At 44.9% G+C, this 22148-nt stretch overlaps 1 protein-coding gene across 14 annotated transcripts in view; it reads right to left on the bottom strand.

Moving 5' to 3' along the window:
• The window catches only part of FRMD4A (FERM domain containing 4A), a 682989-nt gene that overhangs the window by 30084 nt on the left and 630757 nt on the right, over positions 1-22148 (bottom strand). For 9 of the 14 annotated variants that reach the window (XM_074405013.1, XM_074405014.1, XM_074405012.1 and 6 more), the window contains 2 exons: positions 10575-10667; positions 4442-4575 (listed from right to left, as the gene is read on the bottom strand). In XM_074405013.1, the coding sequence (XP_074261114.1) occupies positions 4442-4575; positions 10575-10667 (227 nt within the window). The remainder of the gene's footprint in view (positions 1-4441; positions 4576-10574; positions 10668-22148) is intronic. The other 5 variants (XM_074405018.1, XM_074405017.1, XM_039478548.2 and 2 more) reach the window with 1 other exon arrangement.

The following is a 22148-nucleotide window of genomic DNA, read 5'->3' as shown; positions in this document are numbered from 1 at the left end:
GTCAACACAATTACCATTTTGGCTTTCATTGTAACACTTCAATTTCATTCATTTGTTAACTGAACAAATATTTCCTGCCTGCCCCCTCTGTACCAGGTAAGGTCACCCAGCCAATTAGGAACAAGCATCAACATGAGTTCTCGGGTCTTCCTAACTTCAAATTCCAAGCTCTTGAAACTGCATCAAATAGTCCCGCTCAAATATCTAAGTTTAAAGTTTCCTTCTAATGAATTTTCATAAGCGGAATGGTATCTATATGGCAAATCCCAGAAAAGCACATTTATACATAATTTAGAAACTGAGTAAGGGTAGTAATCTACTCTGGCCAGATGCTATAGGAAAAGGCTGTGCTTAAAAGACATTAAAGTTTTTAATTTAAAAGTTTTAGTAGAATGGCCAGGCACAGTGATTCATATCTGTAATCTCACTACTTTGGGAGGCTGAGGTGGGCGGATCTCTTGAGGTCAGGAATTCGAGGCTAGCCTGGCCAAATGATGAAAACCCCATCTCTACTAAAAACACAAAAATTAGCTGGGCATGGTGGTGGGTGCCTGTAATCCCAGCTACTTGGGAGGCTGAGGCAGGAGAATTGCTTAAACCCAGAAGACAGAGCTTGCAGTGAGCCGAGATCGTGCCACTGTACTCCAGCCTGGGCAACAGAGCAAGACTCTGTCTATTAAACAAAAAAGTTTAGCAGAAACTGAACATAAAACACATAATCCATGTTACTGACAAGGCTACTAAACAACATCTATTGTGTATGTATTTAGGGCCTTGGAAATCTAATTGCTGTAGGTACAAAGACAGTGAATTTAGTTGACAGACTTCCATGGTCACAGTGATCCCGGTGGAAGGCTGAGGTTCTGGGGGTGGCTGAGGATTAGAATGAGGCTATCTGCGAGTGAGTTGTATCAGGGCTGAACAATGATCAAATCAGAGTCAGCGGCTGCCCTGCACTGCAGAGGCCAGTCATCAACTGCAAGAAGTCACTTCCAGGGACCAGAAAAAGCTGGGGGACCCACTGCGTGTGTGCCTCCAATGGCAAAGTGGGCACTACCAGGTAAAGACCAGTTCTGACTTTCTAGCCCAAATCAACGAAGCTGCTACACAAAGACTCAGGAGCTGCTGTGACCAGGAAGTTGAGAAGGCTCTTTTCAGGAACATCTGTCAGTCACACAGAAAGCTTTCATGCAGGGCAGCCCAGGCCTGAGTGCCCAGCATGTAGGAGAATCCAAATCGTGAGACAGTGATTCTGGCCCTTCTTCTCTAACTACTGTGTGCCAAGTGCATGTGTGTGCGTGTGCGTGTGTGTGCATGTGTGTGCATGTGCATGCATGTGACATGAGCATCAGCACACTTAAACCCTCATTCGCCTGCTTCTTCCCTGCTGTGTTCAGATCGCTGGGCAAGGACCCCGTGGACTTTATATTCCTCAGTGTAAGCATTTCAGAGCACAATAGCCAACTATCTGGGTATCAAACTCCCTGTAATTTGCTTCCGTTTTTTTCTTTAAAAAAAAAAAAAGTGGTTCAAATGTCTGCAAAGTAGTTAAGTGTTACTCTGCAACTTTTTTTTTTTTCTTTTTTTTTGAGACGGAGTTTAGCTCTTGTTACCCAGGCTGGAGTGCAATGGTGAGATCTCCGCTCACCGCAACCTCCGCCTCCTGGGTTCAGGCAATTCTCCTGCCTCAGCCTCCTGAGTAGCTGGGATTACAGGCAAGCACCACTATGCCCAGTTGATTTTTTTGTATTTTTAGTAGAGACGGGGTTTCACCATGGTGACCAGGATGGTCTCGATCTCTTGACCTTGTGATCTACCCGCCTCGGCCTCCCAAAGTGCTGGGATTACAGGCTTGAGCCACCACACCCGGCCAACTTTTTTTTTTTTTTTTTTTTTTTTTTTTTTTTTTTTAAATCTGCTTCCCTAAAAGTCTGTCGACAAATAACACAACTATTGAGGGTTTTATATTGTCAGGATTTTATTTTTTCTTTAACCTAGAAACTTCCAAAAAGGAGGGAAAAGTTGTTAAAACTGCCATAGATTTCTAACTCTAAACTGTTTGTGGTTTTAAAATCTAGTTTCAAGGAGGGCTACTGATTTTTTTCACCATGCACTTGAAGGCATTTGAGTCGAAGTCTTGATTCTCCAGATATTTAATCTGATTTCATGTGTAACCAGAGCTGCATGGTGAAGACGTAATTTAACGCTCTGCAGTGGGACCTCGGCTTGGTGCCTCCCTGTATCCTGCCAAATGTTCTCCCTCTCCCTCATTCTAGTTGCCCCCCTCCCCAGGGGTCAAACAGCACTTCTTGATACTCTGAGCTGAGGGTAGAGATACCAAACAGCACAGATTGAGCAAGAAGACTTGCCCCCAGCCCTTGAGGACATGGGAGTGAAGAGAGAAACCACAGGGAATGAACGGAGGAGAAATCTGCCTGCAACTGACTCGTTGCTGGGTTATTGCCTCCATTCAAGTGACGCTGTCTGGTGTTAGTTAACATTGTAAGAAGCGGCAGCTTTGTTTTCCTTCTTTTGCTTTTGTCTTTAAGAGAGATGCTGAGATTTTTCTGATAACGCATATTCATCTTGCCCTGGCATGCGCCTTGCGTTTTTCAAATGTCGATTGCCTACTCGGTTTAGGGACTTTTTATTAAAAACAAAACGAGGCTGCCCAAATTATTAAAGACAGACACCAAAACCCGTATTTTTTCCCCGTCCTTCAAGCCTATTCTTTATAAAATGTTGCTAATATTAACAGTATCACATAGCGCATTCCCCAGCTAGGCCAATTGCTTTCCTAAGACGTGCAATGGATTTGTGCTAACCTGGGTCTGCTCTGAGCAGGCCCCAGATTAAATCAAGCCAGACTGTAATTAAGCCAAGTTGAAATGTAATGTGATCTCATTCCCGGGCCCCTTGTTTCATTCTTCCTGCTGGAAGGCTTCGGTATTTGGGGGAGGGGCATACGTCTCTTTGACTTAGTTTGGGAACCTCTTTGACTTCCCATTCTGAACTGTTTACCAGCAGAGCTCTTTGTAACGTTAGGTGGTGCACAGTCGCTCTCTCCCTAGAGACCTCCCTCCCACCCCACTGTGCCCAGGTACACAATGCACACGTGTGTGCACACACACATGCACAAAGTCACGTGTACTGCATTAAAACATGAAGTCTTCAAACACATCTAACGGAGTCATGCAATAAACAGAAGGTAGAAATGGATACTTAAACAAATGTAGACAGCAGCTTGCGGCAAATTCTGTGAGACTAGCACATACACAGGCTTGAGAAAGCATTACTTTGCATTTTTTCTTTTTTCTTTTTTTTTTTTTTTTTGGTGAGACAGGGTCTTGCCCTGTCACCCAAGCTGGAGTGCAATGGCGTGATCATGGTTCACTCAGCCTCAACCTTCCAGGTTCAAGGAATCCTCCCACCTCAGTCTCCCGACTAGCTGAGAGTACAGACACACACCACTACTTCGAGGTATCTTTTTAAAAAGTTTTTTTTTTTTTGTAGAGACAGGGTCTCACTATGTTGCCCAGAAGCGTCTCTAACTCCTGGCCTCCAGTGATCCTCCTGCCTCAGCCTCCCAAAGTGCCAGTATTACAGGTGTGTAATACCTGGGCTATGTAACATTTTAAAATGTAATTAGGCTAAGATTTCATCTTTTTTAATGAAAAAGTTAAAGAAACACCAGATCACAGGGTCTAAAGGTGATTATATGTGAAGTGAGATCCTGGTTTCCTTGTTGGCCACCAGTGCATCTCACTAAGATGTCCAAAGACTAATCTGAAATACCCTAAAGATGAACAAAAGCCATCACAACAATAAACTCAGGCACAAAGCCTTGAGAAGACGGTGGCCAGCCATTATCATCAATAAGGCATCACGTGAGGAGATGCTTTATGAACTACCAAGCAAGGATGAAGGATCATCATTAGGACTTGTTGCACGGACTCCCGTGGGGTCCTATCTGCGATTTTGCCAGCACCAACTTTAACTGGTCCTCATAGTGCTTATCAACTAATTCTCTGATGGGTTTAGGGACCTTTTCTTTTACTGAAAACAAAACAACGCTTTCCAAATTATTAAAGGCAGATACCAAAACCCATATGTTTTCCAACCCTTTAAGCATATTCATTATGAAAATTCACTAATACTAACAGTATCAGATGGCTCATTCCCCAGCCAGGCCAATTGCTTTCCTAAGATTTGCAATGGATTTGTGCTAACGTGGTTCTGTTCTAATTCTTTCTCTGACAAAGCACGTTAGAGAGGTCTGGACGTTTCCAACATTTGTATTGCAGGAGAGTGCTCACCAGCCAGCCAGGCTCTCTTTTTATCACCACCCTTGCCTTCTGTCAAAATAATCAAATGACATCAAAAAGATCAATGACATCACAGGCAACACCAATTTCAACAGGACGAGCTAGGAAAGGCTTACCGCTTCTCGGAGACACAGCTTCTTCAGTTCCTCCAGCCTCTGACGCAGGGTTTCCTCCAGAGCTTCCTGCCTGGACTTCAAGGCAGCCAGCATGTCCTTCTTGGCCGACTGCGAGCTATCCGATTCCTGAGAACCTGTCAATAAACAGTGGGGTTACTTGGCCAGCTGACAGGGGCCACACATCTGGACCACTAATGAATTTAACTGGAGCCCACGCTGTGGAGATGGGATTTACCCCAGGAATCAAGGGAGTGTGAAATAAAACAGGTGCTCAGTGCTCTAACTGTGAGAAGCACATTCCAGCACTGCGTGGAATTCACAGCTAGTCAGAAGAACTGGCAGGAAGACAGACAGTTTGGTGTGTTCCTGAAACAGAAGTTTATTTTTCTTATCTTAAGATATGTCACATACCTGTTTTAATTTTACTAGCACATTCTAATAGACTTTATATAAGAAAGGGGGAAAGAAAAGTGCACACCAGCAATTTTAATACGGATTTAGTTATTTACTTATTTATTTTGAGACAGTCTCACTCTGTTGCCCAGCCTCGAGTACAGGGGCACTCTCGCTCACTGCAGCCTCTGCCTCCCAGATTCAAACAATTCTCGTGCCTCAGCCTCCCAAGTAGCTGGAGTTACAGGCACCCGCCACTACACCTGGCTAATTTTTGTATTTTTAGTAGAGATGGGGTTTTGCCACATTGGCCAGGCTGGTCTTGAACTCCTGACTTCAAGTGATCTGCCTGCCTCAGCTTTCCAAAGTGCTGGGATTCCAGGCGTGAGCCACTGTGCCCAGTCCTAATACATATTTAAAACGTGATTTTGTTCACTTAAAAATGCTTATTATTTTTGCTTAGTGCAAACATAATGCATGTTGCTTATAAAAACTTAGAAAATGCAGACAGGTATTAAAATAGTCCATTAACTAATCACCCAGAAATAACCACTGTTATGCATTTTCTTTTGGCATTTTTCCCTAAGCACATACATTTAAAAAATAAAATTAGAATGTTATTGTATTTTTTAACTTCATGTTTTATATCATGAACAAATTCCCTCCTAATAAGTTATGCATATTTTAACATGCTTTTCCTGGGTGAAACGTGATGATTTCAATAGCAGAGTGCCAGATAGGAAACCTTTGTGGAAGGCAATCTTCAAACCAAACAGAAGGAAAATAAGCTGAAATGCTGACCAGAGAAATTTAGGTTAGACTGAAGGAGTAATTTCTGGGCTGCCAGTGTTTGGATTCTGAAATAAGTTTCCCGCAGTGAAGCTATTATGCTTTTTCTACCTTGATGGGTTAGAAAAGGAACACTGACTCTCTACAAATGGAAAAGCTGATTATAACTTTACTTTGCATGCCCATGGTGAGCAGAAGTGTCAGAAATGGACAGGTGTTAGTGGGTGTGCATTTCAGTGGCTCCCACCATGCCACTGACAACTGCATCAAATAACTTTAAATACCTAGGGAGATTAATCTAATTAAAGATGAGCAAGATCTCTACCGTGAAAAGTATCACAGTCTGCTGAGAAAAATTAAAGACCTAAATAAAGAGAGAGAGATACTGTGGTCAAGGATTAGAAGCCTGATGTTGTAGAGATGTTCATTCTTCATGAATTAAACAACAGAATCAACATAACCCCACTAAAACCTTGGCAGGATTTCTTTGGTAGGAGGGAGAAAAAAGTGTATTTCCACAGGAAACCACGGAAGTTTTGGCCGATTTTAGTAAAGAGTTGACAGATGTGAGAATAATCTAATCAGAATTCCCAGAATCAACAGTTCTGTTTCTTCCAATGGTAGAAAGGGCATTGCAAATCATAAGGCTAGAAAGAACTGTGCCATGGTATCAAACAGCTCTGCTTCACTTACATTGTCCCCATAAGTATACTATTCTCTTTTATTTAAAGTGTCTGAGCAGAAAACCTGTATTTCATCAATTACCACACATACAGGCACTTACAACCCTCATCATCAAGAACTCTCAATGTCTAAGGACATTTTAACTCTGACATGGATTTTGTTCTCTCCCTCCTCTACTCAATTTGAGCTTGAAACAGAGAATACATCTATCACCGCAGAAACATACTTTTTTTTTTTTTTTTTTTTTTTTTTTTTTTTGAGACAGAGTGTCGCTCTTGTTACCCAGGCTGGAGTGCAATGGCGCGATCTCGGCTCACCACAACCTCCGCCTCCTGGGTTCAGGCAGTTCTCCTGCCTCAGCCTCCTGAGTAGCTGGGATTACAGGCATGCGCCACCATGCCCAGCTAATTTTTTGTATTTTTAGTAGAGACGGGGTTTCACCATGTTGACCAGGATGGTCTCGATCTCTCGACCTTGTGATCCACCCGCCTCGGCCTCCCAAAGTGCTGGGATTACAGGCTTGAGCCACCGCGCCCGGCCAACATACTATTTTTATACTTCCAAAGCAGCTAACAAATATTAGCTTGAATGAACAACCTAATCGATGTTTTCAGTCATATACCTGGATGCTATAATTTTTGTCTCCTCTTGCTAACAAAAATCGAACACCTGTAAGTTGTTCCACTGTAGAACCTATGTTCCAATCTTTGACTTAACGTTTGTAGCTTTTCTTTTTTTGGAGATGGTGTCTTACTTTGTCGCCAGCCTGCAGTGCAATGACGTGGTCTTGGCTCACTGCAATCTCCGCCTCCCCAGTTCAAGTGAGTCTCCTACCTCGGCCTCCCGAGTAGCTGGGATTACAGGCACCCACCACCACCCCTGGCTATTTTTTGTATTTTTAGTAGAGTCGGGGTTTAACCATGTTGGTCAGGCTGGTCTTGAACTCCTGACCTCATGATCCACCTGCCTTGGCTGTTTGTAGCTCTTTCCTGGATTCTGACATACTTCAGTTGCAGGTCTCAAATGCAACTGGACACATGAAAGCTTCATCCTTACCAAAAATCCAGGACCTCATGGTTCTCATCTACTAAATCCAGATAGCGTCAGATTCACACAGCACATCATGGGACATTATTGCAGGTCCCCCTTTTAGAAATGGTTCAGGTTGTCCCTCTCTGTAAGCTAACCACCCTGTGTTTACCGGTCCTCAATTATCTCCATTTCATGTCCCTCCTAGGTTACACGGCTAAATCATTTGGACTCTTCATCTGGTTCTCTTAGTAACAGTCACTAATCACATTTGGATACTCAGGAACATTTACTGAGGTACTCTTTGCTTCATCATTGAAAGAATCAGTAAGAATGTAAAACAATACTGGAAGTCAGACTCTAGATTTAAAAAACAGGCCTACAGCCGGGCGCGGTGGCTCAAGCCTGTAATCCCAGCACTTTGGGAGGCCGAGGCGGGTGGATCACGAGGTCGAGAGATCGAGACCATCCTGGTCAACATGGTGAAACCCCGTCTCTACTAAAAATACAAAAAATTAGCTGGGCATGGTGGCGCGTGCCTGTAATCCCAGCTACTCAGGAGGCTGAGGCAGGAGAATTGCCTGAACCCAGGAGGCGGAGGTTGCGGTGAGCCAAGATCGCGCCATTGCACTCCAGCCTGGGTAACAGGAGTGAAACTCCGTCTCAAAAAAAAAAAAAAAAAAAAAAAAAAAAAAAAAAAAAAAAACAGGCCTACAGAAACTTGAGTCCAAGAAGATTAAAGGATTTCTAGCTCCAGTGAAAACTTCATTGTTTTCTCTTTCACCCCTGCCTAACCTTTCAATAGGAAATGATTTATTAAGTCCAATCTTAGAATTAACTGTTCAGGAATGACACAAATCACAACAATATGAAACTCAAGGGAGGTAAAGCACACAATTTTTGGATGATCATGTTGCTAGTAATGGGATTAGTTAAGATTTGGCCCTGAGTTCCACGGCTCATTAATGCTACCCAAATTATTATCATTTACAATAATTAGCCTAGATTCCAAGCCCACAGAAAATAGGCAAGAAAGTCTTGGCAGACTCCACAGCTCAAGAGCCCCTCTCTGTACCTGGCAGCATTAATGCTGGTTGGCTCTGTTTCATGCCATTAGCCTTGGGGTTACTTCAGGGCGAAGATGGTGCCTGGGTACCAGGTGAAATCCCTGCAAAGTCACTGAGCCAGCCTGCCCTGGATATACAGATTTCCACTGTAGTAGTGGTAACTGGATGGTGGATAAAGGGTAAAACAGGTCTGGGTTTGATAGTCAAAACCACTCACTGGATGTATGTGGCCTTGGGTAAGTTACCTGCCTTCCTTAATTCATAGAGGCTGAATGAGATAACATATCTCCAGCACTTAGCACTGTGCCTGGAATAGGTTAACCCTCAAACTAGGGCAAGTTGAACATGAGTGTGTGTGCATGCATGCACACACATGCACACACACCCTAGTAGAATTAGAAAGAGAGAAATCATTGCAACTGCCTCCTCGCTGTTGTTTAATGAAGAATCAGTCACAGAAAAGAGCTTCCTTATTCAATTCTGTGAAACACTTGAGGTCCAAAGTTTACCTTTAGAAAGCAGCAATACAGAACTAGGCAAGATTTTCTTTTCTTTAAAAAAAATTTTTTTTAACGGACCCGTAACAATTGTATATATTTACGGGGTACATAGTGATGTTTTGGTACACACAATGTATAGTAATCAGATCAAAGTAATTAGCATACCCATCATCCAAACATTGATCATTTCTTTGGGTTGGAAATACTCAATATCCTCCCTCTAGCTATTTGAAGCTATATAATACCCTACTATTATATATTATCATTGTGCAATGCTATAGGACACCCAAACACATTCTTCTTACCTCACTGTAATTTGTGCCCTTCAACAAATCTCTCCCTATCCCCTACTTTCTCTACCCTTCCCAGTTTCTAGAACTTTCTGTTCTACTTTATACTTCCATGAGCTCTACTTTTTAAAAATACACAGTGTTCGGCCGGGCGCGGTGGCTCAAGCCTGTAATCCCAGCACTTTGGGAGGCCGAGGCGGGTGGATCATGAGGTCGAGAGATCGAGACCATCCTGGTCAACCTGGTGAAACCCCGTCTCTACTAAAAATACAAAAAATTAGCTGGGCATGGTGGTGTGTGCCTGTAATCCCAGCTACTCAGGAGGCTGAGGCAGGAGAATTGCCTGAACCCAGGAGGCGGAGGTTGCGGTGAGCCGAGATCGCGCCATTGCACTCCAGCCTGGGCAACAAGAGCGAAACTCCGTCTCAAAAAAAAAAAAAAAAAAAAAAACACAGTGTTCACAGATGATGCTTCCTGAGTTCCAGGGTTTGCAGCTGCATCTTTGGGGCAGCTACGGATGGAGGTGGAGGTGGGGTCAAGGAGGTTCTGTGGCTATTCTTATACTATTCCATTCCACATTCCTCAAAACAGCAGCTCCCCGAGAACCTGCTGCATGTATTCAGGGTATCCTATTGTAATGAAAAGAGGTTCCCACTGCCTTTTTTGTCGTTAAAGGCAATCCACTGTTCTGGGGCAAGGGCTCAGAGCTCTCACGGCTGCTCTGTCTCAGAGCTTGTGTGATCTGAGCCTCTGGGCTGCTCCCAAGTGCCCATGTGCACACTAGGAGCATTCCACAGAAGCAGCTCAAAGGGCATCAGGAGGAGGAGTCCAAACTGCCCTCTAATGTTGACCTGCCTTCTCACCTCCCCGACAAAGGCCCACCAGGTATCCCCTGACCCAGCAGGTTGCTTTTAAAAGGGGAGAAGGAAAGAAGCTACAAGGGGAAATCAAGGGGGAGAGGTTCCCTCCTGCCAGATGCCTTCATGCCCGCAAGTGACAGAACGACTTCACGAAGAAACTGAGGCAGGGTAGAACCTCAGGGCTCAGGGAAATGGTACTCTTGAAAACTAAAAGCTGGCTCTGGTGGCTCATACCTGTAATCCCAGCACTTTGGGAGGCCAAGGAGGGAGCGCATCCCTTGAAGACAGAAGTGTGAGACCAGCTTGGGCAACATAGTGAGACTCCACCTCTACGAAAAAAAACCAAAACAGAACCAAAAAATCTAATTTCAAATCAGCACTTAGACTTATGCTGATTTATCCATTTCCAGTAATTTGAACACATATCTGGTTTTGCACGTGCAAATCTCTTTGAGGGTGGATTTAGCCCCTTAAAAATAAAAATAAAAAAAAGGATATAGGCTGGGCGCAGTGGCTCATACCTGTAATCCCAGCACGGTGGGAGGCCGAGGTGGGAGGACTGCTTGAGGGCAGGAGTTCGAGACCAGCCTGGCCAACATAGTGAGACCACCTCTCTATTAAAAAAAAAAAAATTAAAGGATATAAATCTGCTATCATGGAGAGGGCAGTAACTGATAGGAAAGACACGTGGATTTTCATCATATATCTGCCATTAAATGGTGTAAGGCCTTGAGTTACTAACCTCATGGCCCTGTCTATAAAGTGACCAATTGACCAATCTCTAAGATTCCTCAAATTGAAGACGCTATTACTCAATAAACAGATCACTCAGATAGTCCCTCTTGCCGCTAGCAGTCATTTTTGCAATTTTGACAACAGGAATCTTATACAAGGCTCAATCCTCCACCGGGTTTTTCTCTATCATCCCAACCTCTAGCCTTCTGCCAGCTCTGCTCTCATTTCAGTTACTGCTACAGCCTCTCCTGGGTTGGGAGTGTGTGTCTCATTATCAACCAGTGCCTAAAGGACTTGCCTCTTCATCTTATCAACATGCCGAAGCAAATATTTGTAAACTCAAATGCTGAACAGAAAAAGAGTTTAATCTGAGCTGTCTTTGGGATTAATGAAGTGAAAGATGGATGGAACCTCTTGACTGTAGGTAGAAAAGTGAGATTTCAGATTTTATTGATTGGAAAAACAGTGCTACCTGGAAAGGGTTATCCAGGTTTAATGAGTTAGTATAGGACTCCAAGGAAAAACAGAGGTGATCTCAATACTTTTTTTGTTTTAAAGATACACATAATACACAAATACATAGATATATTTTTGGTAAAGTTTCAGGCAACACTCAGATTCATAAGAGTATGCTGAATATTCTTTGGAAAACACAAACTGGTATTGTAGGCTCCTATAAAGCAGAAGCCCACAGCCAGTGGTTTCGAGTTAACAGGGCTGGGTGTGTGTTCCAGCACTGCTGTTTACCAGCCACGGGGACTTGGCAAGGCCATGTAACCTCACAAAGTCTCAGTTTCCTCCACTATAAAATGGGAATGAAAACAGGACTTCTGGCCAGGCGCGGTGGCTCATGCCTGTAATCCTAGCACTTTGGGAGGCCGAGGTGGGTGGATCACCTGATGTCAGGAGTTCAAGACCAGCCTGGCCATCATGGTGAAACCCCATCTTTTTTTTTTTTTTTTTTTTGAGACGGAGTTTCGCTCTTGTTACCCAGGCTGGAGTGCAATGGCGCGATCTCGGCTCACCGCAACCTCCGCCTCCTGGGTTCAGGCAATTCTCCTGCCTCAGCCTCCTGAAACCCCATCTTTTAAAAAAAATTAAAAAAAAAAAAAACAAAAAAAAACAGGACTTCTTCAAAAGTTGGGAGAATTAAGAGAGAGAATGCTTGGAAGAGAGGTCAGAATATATTAAGTGTTACATAAATACTAGCTATTATTTCTATTTATTTATTTATTTATTTTTTCCCCAAGATGGAGTTTCGCTCTTGTTACCCAGGCTGGAGTGCAATGGCGCGATCTCGGCTCACGGCAACCTCCACCTCCCGGGTTCAGGCAATTCTCCTGCCTCAGCCTCCTGAGTAGCTGGGATTACAGGCACGCGCCACCATGCCCAGCTAATTTTTTGTAGAGACGGGGTTTCGCCTTGTTGACCAGGATGGTCTCAATCTCTTGACCTCGCGATCCACCCCCCTCGGCCTCCCAAAGTGCTGGGATTACAGGCGTGAGCCACCGCGCCCGGCCTTATTTCTATTTAAAATAGAGGCTGGGGTGGTGACTCACACCTATAATCCTAGCACTTTGGGAGGCTGAAATGAGAGGATTGCTTGAGGCCAGGCGTTTGAGACCAGCTTGGGCAACAGAGCCAGACCTCATCTCTACAAAAGTTTTAAAAAATTAGTAAGGCATGGTAGTGTATGCCTGTGGTCCCTGCTACTCCGGAGGCTGAGGTAGGAGAATTGCTCTAGCTGGGGATGTTGAGGCTACCGTGAGCTGTGACTGCACCACTGCACTCCAGGCTGGGCGACAAAGCAAGACCCTGTCTGAACCACCCCCCACCAACACACACTGTTCCTAGCCTTTACTAGGAGTCAGCACCCCAATTCAGAGAGCTCCAAAATGGAGAAGCGGAATGCTTGTAAACCTACCACCCACAGTGGCCGCATCAAGTCAGGGAGCTCAGGAGGAGAAGGGAAAGGAAATGGATTTTTACGGAACTCCTAAACAGTAGCTTCCTACCTGCTGCACTTCACTGAGTCCTCACAGCAACATCACCCCCATTTTCATAGCAGAGGTCACAGGGGCATAGGGAGGCTGAACTGGGAGTCTAACTCTGCGGTTCTGTCTTTGGCATTAAACTCCACACGGGTAGGTTCTGTCTTGGTCCCAGCTGGGATGCCCTAGCAAACCTGTACAGAAGGCAGTCACATCACCTCCCCAGCTGGGGCTCTTTGCATGACAGTGCAAGCGTCAAAACCTATGAGCAGGAAGCAGGAGATGGAGGCAGGGCTCTTCGGATCTGCCAGTAAACAACAGATACCTCTGGAGCCCCTTCCATGTGTGAGGTGGTGTTGGGGAGACAGGAAGAACAGACACGCATCCAGCGCTTAGAGCTGCCCTCCAGGAGGCAGAAGACAGCCGGCCACAAGAATAGGCTGGGCGCAGTGGCTCGCACCTGTAATGCCAGCACTTTGGGAGGCCCTGGCGAAAGGACTGCTTAATGCTAGGAGTTTGAGACTAGCCTGGGTAACACAGTGAGACCTCATCTCTAAAAATAAAAAAGTAAAAAAATTAGCTGGGCATGGTGGCGCATGCCTGTAGTCCCAGCTACCCAAAAGGCTGAGTCAGGAAGATCGCTTGAACCCGGGAGTTTGAAAATACAGTGAACTATGATCACGCCACTGCGCTCCAGCCTGGGTGACACAGTGAGACCCTGTCTCTAAAGAAAGAGACAAAAAAGAACGAGATGGGTAGGAGGTGCTGTAGAAGGAAGAAGTCGCACCTGGGAGCTAACTGGGTAATTATCCTGGACTGCAGCTGGTCACATCTAGTTGGGATTTTTTTTTTTTTTTTCTTTTTTGAGATGGAGTCTTGCTCTGTTAGCCCAGGCTCGAGTGCAATGGCATGATCTCAGCTTACTGCAACCTCCGCCTCCAGGGTTCAAGTGCTTCTTTTGCCTCAGCCTCCTGAGTCGCTGGGATTACAGCATGCTACCATGCCCAACTAATTTTTCTATTTATAGTAGAGATGGGGTTTTACCATGTTGGCCAGGCTGGTCTCCAACTCCTGACCTCAAGTGATCTCCTGCCTCGGCCTCTCAAAGTGCTGGGATAAAAGGCGTGAGCCACCACGCCCGGCTGGGTGATTTTTTTTTTATTGCCTCTCTGGGGCGGTTATGCCTGCCTCTGAATTACTGTTAGGAAAACAGCGTCAGGTCAGTTCTCCAGCAAAAAATCTTTCCTCCCAGTTATTGGAAGGAAAATATCTACTCGATGATACTAGACTGAAGATAGAATCTGTTGTTTCTGGCGACCTTATGACCATGTTTCAATCCTAATCCAAAAGATTTTTATTGAACGAGGTCACTAATAATCTGGCCACCAAGGAGGACAAAAAGAGATGACCCTAAAGGGACAGTTCCCAACCAAGCAGAGAGAGATCGAGTGACTCATGCCAAGTCAGAAAGTCATTTTTGGGGTTATTTGGAAATGTGTGCAGTGAACTTCCCGATGCTATGGACATTGTTTGAGACCCTGGAGACTGTGTCTGTGTCACTGTGGGTTTCCCAGTTTCCAGCTGGGGAAGTCCAGACTCCAGCTGGGGGACAGCTGGGTGTGGAGGGGCGGATGTGGAGGAAACGCCAGCAGCACAAACAGCAGCTCTCCTCCCAGCCGGCGGACGCATGGAAGGACCACCTCACCCAGCCGCAAGCCAGAAATGCCCCAATTGTTCCAAAGACCCCCGGCGACTCAGCACCGGACTTGAGTGCACATTCTGCCCGGAGGACGTTGTCAGGAGCCACGCACGGCTCATCTGTTTTAGACACAGAGGGAGTATTGATGACCAGACACTGACTTCAGAAGACAGAGAAGGGGTGCTTTCCTCTCTGGAAGGAGGAGAAGAAAGGATCTGTTGTTCAAGAACGAAGGAAGGGAGATGACAATCTGTCTCTTTAGACCTTTAGTGGGGGAAAAAAATGAAGAAGGCATATCCCCAGCAGATCAAGAAAAGCTGTAAGGAAAAGTTCTGGCAGATACCCCAGGAATAAATACAAGGAAAAGGTTAGAACTCTTCTCTATGATAAAAAGATATTTATTTCCTTGACAAATCCTCAATGATGAATTCCTGACATAAAAGATATCTCAGGAGACCTCCGGGAATAATACCACATTGCAGATTGCGGGATAAATGTGTCATCTCTGGGGACCATGGCACAGAATTAAATGTGCTTTTCAACATGAAAAATGCATGCTTGGAGAACTTTTCATCAGGCTTAGAAATAAAATAGCTCATTTCAGAGAACACTGAAACTGAAGCTCTTTGAAAAGCAAGCACCTTTTGAGGGTGGCTGGGAGTCTCTAGAATAGCTTTGCTTTCTGGCTAAAGTCCATGGCCCACTGGTGCTTGGTGAACAGTGCAAATGTAATTTACCAGAGAGAGAGGGAAAGAGAAGAGAGAGAGAAAAACAGAGAGAGAGAGAATATAAACTGAACAGTCAATTAAAAAAATTATCAGCATCCAGTAAAATATTCAGTTGAAACTATGCTTTGTAAATGCTACAGTTCCCATTTCTCAGGCTGTGAAATGAGTAAGCTGACCTCTCTCCTGGCTCCAAGCTTGTGAGGCTATTGCAATACCAACGTTTGCAGATTAACTGTGTGTTTCAGTGATCCGCGTTCTGTGCTCTCAGCAAAGAAGCATTGGAACAGAGGGCTGGCCCTAAATGGGAACAGAGAAATGCTCATGGGACATGAGAGTGATATCTCATTTTCAGTATTTAAAATTTCATCACAGTCCCAGCCACTCAGGAGGCTGAGGCAGGAGGATCACTTAAGCCCAGGAGTTTGAGGCTGCTGTGAACTAGAATTGCGCCACTTCACTCAGGGGGACAGAGCGAGACCCTGTCTCAAAAAAAATTTCATCCTTGGAAAGTCATTCATTTAGGTTACATGTTGTCTTTCCATGCCGATTCTCTTTAGTGGGCAAATATTCCTTTATTAGTAACACCTGAGGGCATAAATACACCAGCATCAATGACTTTGTTTTTATGTCCCTCAAAATCAGAGCAGAAAGGGATAACTATTCTGTCTCCTTCTCAATTTTGACTCAGGTCAGTCCTGCTCAAACAAATCCAGAACCACTCATCCCCCAGAAAGAGATTTCACAGCTCTCCCTGGGCACACGGTCCAGCATAAACAAACCCTGGCACAATCTGACTTTGGCTGTGTTCTGCGGCAGAGAAGAGGCTATGACCAAAATTAAGACCTCTGGAATCCTGTCCATTGTTAGACCTAAAAGGAGAGGCCACAGGCCATTGGTAATAGAGAACTTTAAAAGGCCAGACAGAGACAGAGAAAGGGAGAAGGAGGAAGGGAAAAAGAGAAGGGATGGAGACAAAACCAAAAAATGTATGATTTACGGCAGTGCGAGACACTGAATTTTGAGCTGAATACAGCTGCGATCATAACGTTGGCAGAGCCTATCAGCTCTCCTCTCTGTTTGGGGAGATGTCAGATAGCTGGCACCCTCATTGTTACACTAGTTATTAATAAACTCCTTCACAATGGGAGGAAGTGCTAGCGTTTGGAGAATGGGAGTGTGTCAACAGTTGAGGACTGGATGAGGACAGATCCCAGGGAATGCCGGTCCCACGTTGAGCACGACCTGTTTTCTTCCAGAACGAAAAGGGTCAGAGCCAGGGTACAATGACAGACGGCAGGTTTTGTTTTGTTTTTTATTTTTGAAACCCAAGATCCATCACCAGATTCTTCAGAATCTTGGTGATCACACAACAGACGACTCAATGGCTACCTCGTTAATCACACAGCCCAATTCCCATTTGAAAACACAACATATCCCTTAGTTTTGTAGAGAAGGGGTAGTTAATGGCCCTCAATTTCCAGTCAGGAAGCCAAGAGTGGCCTCATCGTTCCGTGTAAGAAAGGTTGTTGTGGTCCCATTTTTTGGTTTGGGTGGTGAAGGTAGCAAGCCACACGTCCGTGCAGAGCACTGAGTATTTCCCCAAGTCAGTTTGTGCTATTTTCTTTAAAAAGGCTGAGAATGAAAACTAATTCTCCCAGCTCCCACTGAAATCTGAGCTGTTCTCTGACGGCTGGGATGGGCGTGGTGGCTCACGCCTGGAATTCCAGCACTTTGGGAGGCTGAGGCAGGCAGCTCACTTGAGCTGAAGAGTCTGAGATCACCCTGGCCAACATGGTGAAACCCCACCTCTACTAAAACTATAAAAATTAGCCAAATGTGGTGGCGTGCACCTGTAGTCCCAGCTACTTGGGAGGCAGAGGCAGGAGAACTGCTTGAATCCGGGAGGCAGAGGTTGCAGTGAGCCAAGATTGTGCCACTGCACTCCAGCCTGGGGGACTGAGAGAGACTCTGTCTCAAAAAACGAATGAATGAATGAGTGAATGAACTGGTCTCTAATAGGAAATCCCCAAAACAATGCTTAGAACAACTCAGGCTCTTTCCCACTTTCAGACAAGCTACGAAGGGGGCCACACGTCTTCACCTACAATGATACACACAGTTACCGCTGCCTTTGTTTTGATTCCCTTTTTTCTCCCTTCCAAATTTTTCTGGAATTTCAAGCAATATGAGATGGGAAGGGAGGAATAAACCCATTGAAGTTCCCACAAAATGGATTTTGGATTCTTCTTCTTTTTTTTTTTTTGAGACGAGTTTCGCTGGTTACCCAGGCTGGAGTGCAATGGCGCGATCTCGGCTCACTGCAACTTCCGCCTCCTGGGTTCAGGCAATTCTCCTGCCTCAGCCTCCCGAGTAACTGGGACTACAGGCATGTGCCACCATGCCCAGCTAATTTTTGTACTTTTAGTAGAGACAGGGTTTCACCATGTTGACCAGGATGGTCTCGATCTCTTGACCTCGTGATCCATCCGCCTCGGCCTCCCAAAGTGCTGAGATTACAGGTGTGAGCCACCGTGCCCGGCCAGATTCTTCTTTTTTTAAAAAAAATCTCTGAATATGTCTTAATCAGATGGTTTGAATTCATAGTTGTCCTCTTAAACTGTCCCTGAGCCTTCTGAAAATGTGTTATCTGAAGACGTAGGCGCAAAAGCAACAGAGATGCAGCTACAAATGTGGACGCAATCACCGTCTCATGGGGAAGTGAATCCAACGCGCCTGCCCGCCCCGCTCCAGCGGTCAATAGACAGAGGCACTGAGTCCCTGTGCAAATGGATTCAGGCTATGGTTCCCCGACCTTCCTCCCATCTGAATGCAGTTCAGTGCTGCACCAGAGGTGAGAATGTCATTCCTTTTCTTCCAGCACAAGCTCACAGCTTTGACTCAGATGGTTCACCACCTCCAAGGGCCCCCACTTACATCCAGGTGTGCAGGGTCTCACAGGGGACAGCTCACTGCTCTATGTATCACTACTGTGGGATTAGGGTCCCGGTCTCAAGCTTTAATTAATCACTTCAACTCTGCTGAAATCATCTGCTGCTGAGTTATTACAGTGTGATCAGCAGGACTGTGAAGAATCAGGTGACAGATCTTGGGTTTAAAAATTAAAAACGACAGAACAGAACAGAGGCCTCAGGAGAAATACAACATACCCACAACCATCTGATCTTCGACAAACCTGACAAAAACAAGCAATGGGGAAAGGACTCCCTGTTTAATAAATGGTGTTGGGAAAACTGGCTAGCCATGTGCAGAAAGCAGAAACAGGACCCCTTCCTGACACCTTACACCAAAATTAACTCCAGATGGATTAAAGACTTAAACATCAGACCTAACACCATAAAAACCCTAGAAGAAAATCTAGGCAAAACCATTCAGGACATAGGCGTAGGCAAGGACTTCATGACCAAAACGCCAAAAGCAATGGCAACAAAAGCCAAAATAGACAAATGGGACCTAATCAAACTCCACAGCTTCTGCATGGCAAAAGAAACAGTCAGTAGAGTGAATCGGCAACCAACAGAATGGGAAAAAATTTTTGCAGCCTACCCATCTGACAAGGGGCTGATATACAGAATTTACAAAGAACTAAAACAGATCTACAAGAAAAAAACAAACAAGCCCATTCAAAAATGGGCAAAGGATATGAACAGATACTTTACAAAAGAAGACATACAGGAGGCCAACAAACATATGAAAAAATGCTCATCATCACTGGTGATTAGAGAAATGCAAATCAAAACCACATTGAGATACCATCTCACACCAGTTAGAATGGCGATCATTAAAAAATCTGGAGACAACAGATGCTGGAGAGGATGTGGAGAAATAGGAACACTTTTACACTGTTGGTGGGAATGTAAATTAATTCAACCATTGTGGAAGACAGTGTGGCGATTCCTCAAGGACCTAAAAATAGAAATTCCATTTGACCCAGCAATACCATTACTGGGTATATATCCAACGGATTATAAATCATTCTACTGTAAGGACACATGCACACGAATGTTCATTGCAGCACTGTTTACAATAGCAAAGACCTGGAACCAACCCAAATGCCCAACGATGATAGACTGGATAGGGAAAATGTGGTACATATACACCATGGAATATTACGCAGCCACCAAAAAACGATGAGTTCACGCCCTTTGTAGGGACATGGATGAACCTGGAAACCATCATTCTCAGCAAACTGACACAAGAAAATCAAACACCGCATGTTCTCACTCATAGGCGGGTGTTGAACAATGAGAACACATGGACACAGGGAGGGGATCACTACACACTGGGGTCCATTGGGGGGAAATGGGGGAGGGATGGGGGGTGGGGAGGTGGGAAGAGATAGCATGGGGAGAAATGACAGATACAGGGGAGGGGACGGAAGGCAGCAAACCACACTGCCATGTGTGTACCTATGCAACAATCTTGCATGTTTTTCACATGTACCCCCAATCCTAAAATGCAATAAAAAAATAAAAATAAAATAAATAAAACACAGAAGAAACGTTTCTCTCAAATAAATAAATAAAATAAAAATTAAAAATGAAACAAAATCTGCAGTCAACTATGCTGACTTTTTCCATTTGAAATGCTAAACCGTGGCTCAGAGCTTTGGTAGACATGGATATCGGCTTCTTACTTATTTATTTATTATTTTTGAGACAGAGGCTCACTCTGCCTCCAAGGCTCAAGCAACTCTCCTGCCTCAGTCTCCCAAGTATCTGGGAATAGAGGCGAGTAATTACACGTGTGGCTAATTTTTGTATGTTTGGTAGAGAGAGGGTTTGGCCATGTTGGCCAGGCTGGTCTCAAACTCCCGCCCGCCTTGGCCTCCCAAAGTGCTGGGATTATCAGCCTGAGCCACTGCGCCTGGCCTGGCTTCTTTAATAGATACCAATGACTTTCTTCATTTCTTTAGCATATGAGGCCTCAGATACCAAGTACTAGGCTTCAGTAATTTTAAAGGTAATTAAGTGTCCTTAAATAGGCAAATTACCTTCAAAGTTACTAGTAGCTTAGAAAAATTTTATGTCTTTTTTTTCTGGCGTCAATAAGCAGAATACAAACTCTTTGCAGAGACGGGCTATAAGTTTTTAAAGTGCTGTGTATAGGGCCGGGCGCAGTGGCTCACACCTGTAATCCCAGCACTTTGGGAGGCCCAGGTGGGTGGATCACCTGAGCTTGAGAGTTCAGAACCAGCTTGACCAACATGGAGACACCCCGTCTCTACTAAAAATACAAAAAAATAGCTGGGAGTGGTGGCTTATGCCTGTAATCCCAGCTACTCAGGAGGCTGAGGCAGGAGAATTGCTTGAACCTGGAGGCGGAGGTTGCAATGAGCCAAGATTGTGCCATTACACTCCAGCCTGCGCAACAAGAGTGAGATTCTGTTAAAAAAAAAAAAAAATGCTGTGTATAGTACCTGGCATAGCTGGGAGCTAGCAGAAACATTTATACCACAGAAATCTTACAGGGTTGTGATGCGGTTCAGACACAGCATGATTTGGATCTAGATGACGGTCAGAGGACGAATGAAAGATGACAAAGGTAGATACTACTGCAGGAGGGGACTGATGTGACACAGCCTTCAAAAGTCTCATACCAGTGTGACAAAGGCTTACAATAGAATTTGGGAAAAAATACTGGTGGCAGATCCTATGAGAGGTCTTAGCAAGGCCCAAGGTACCATAAACTCTAGGAACATAGAAGATTAGAAGATTCTCTCTCTCCTTTTTTTTTTTTTTTTGAGACAGGGTCTTACTCTGTCACCCAGCCTGTAGTAGAGTGATGCCATCACAACTCACTACAGCCTTGACCTCTTGGGCTCAAGTGATCCTCCAGCCTCAGCCTCCTAAGTAGTGGGAAATATAAGCATGCACCACCAGGTCCAACTATATTAAAAAGAAGATTTTTTTGGATACACACGGGGTCTTGCTATGTTGCCCAGGCTGATCTGAAACTCCTGGCCTAAAGTGATCCTTCCTCCTCTGCCTCCCAAATAGGTGTGAGCCACTGTGCTAAGCTGAAGATTCTTAACGCTCAGCACACGCAGGAGTTTTACTTGTATTCTTCACAGTTTAATTTCAGTAACTGTGCATTGAACACCTATTGGGTGTTGGGCACCGGGGCAGTGTTAGAAAATTCTCAAATGGTGACTAGTTTCTCAAAATGCTTTTAAGAAACATTTGTTAGATACCATCTACCAAGGAGATGAAAGAGAGAAAACAGTGGACCAAATTGGATAAATTGGATACTGGGTTACATGCATCACCTTTTCTGAATGAACATCAGAAAACAAAATGCAGCCAGTGTAACAGGAAGAATGTTAACAATCAGTGCTGTCCTGGAATTGCAAGGAGTGAGGCTTGTCCTCTTTGCCAGAACACATTCTAGGCAAGAGGGCAGAAAGGCCGGAAGAAAGGGGTGGAGGTGAGCCAGCCGCCTACATCTTCAGGCCAAGGCTAGATTTCCCCATTGCAAGGGATGTAAAAGCAACCCCTTCCAGAAGGCGCTGCCAATGCTTTCATCAGGGGAAAGCTTTATCCTCCTGGTGCAAGGAAAGACTGGCAGCCATGAGCCGTCAAGACTGAGGGATGCTAGAAATTCCCTTTGTTCCCTGATGGAATGTTTCCTGTTTGCAGCGTGTCCCTCCAAAGCCTTGGCACTCCTAAGCCACAGGAGGTGGGTGTGGGGCACCCCAAGGAGCCTCCACCCTGGCATTAAAGGATGTTTTTCAGGCTCAAACTTGCAGGGCTGGGAAGAGTCGGACCTGCCCTCTGGTTGAGTCATGGGGCTTTCTCACCTCCTCACTAGGGTTTCTTCTTGCTCAGCTGTGCAGCAGCAGAAACGGCTGAGGGCACTGAAACGGATCAAGGGAGCCACTCTGCAAGTGGCCCCAGCTGCTGCTACTAACACCTAATCACCTTG

The sequence above is a fragment of the Saimiri boliviensis genome, chromosome 8 (assembly GCF_048565385.1).
Source record: "Saimiri boliviensis isolate mSaiBol1 chromosome 8, mSaiBol1.pri, whole genome shotgun sequence".
NCBI lineage: Eukaryota > Metazoa > Chordata > Mammalia > Primates > Cebidae > Saimiri > Saimiri boliviensis.
This window is presented reverse-complemented; position numbering and strand designations above follow the sequence as displayed.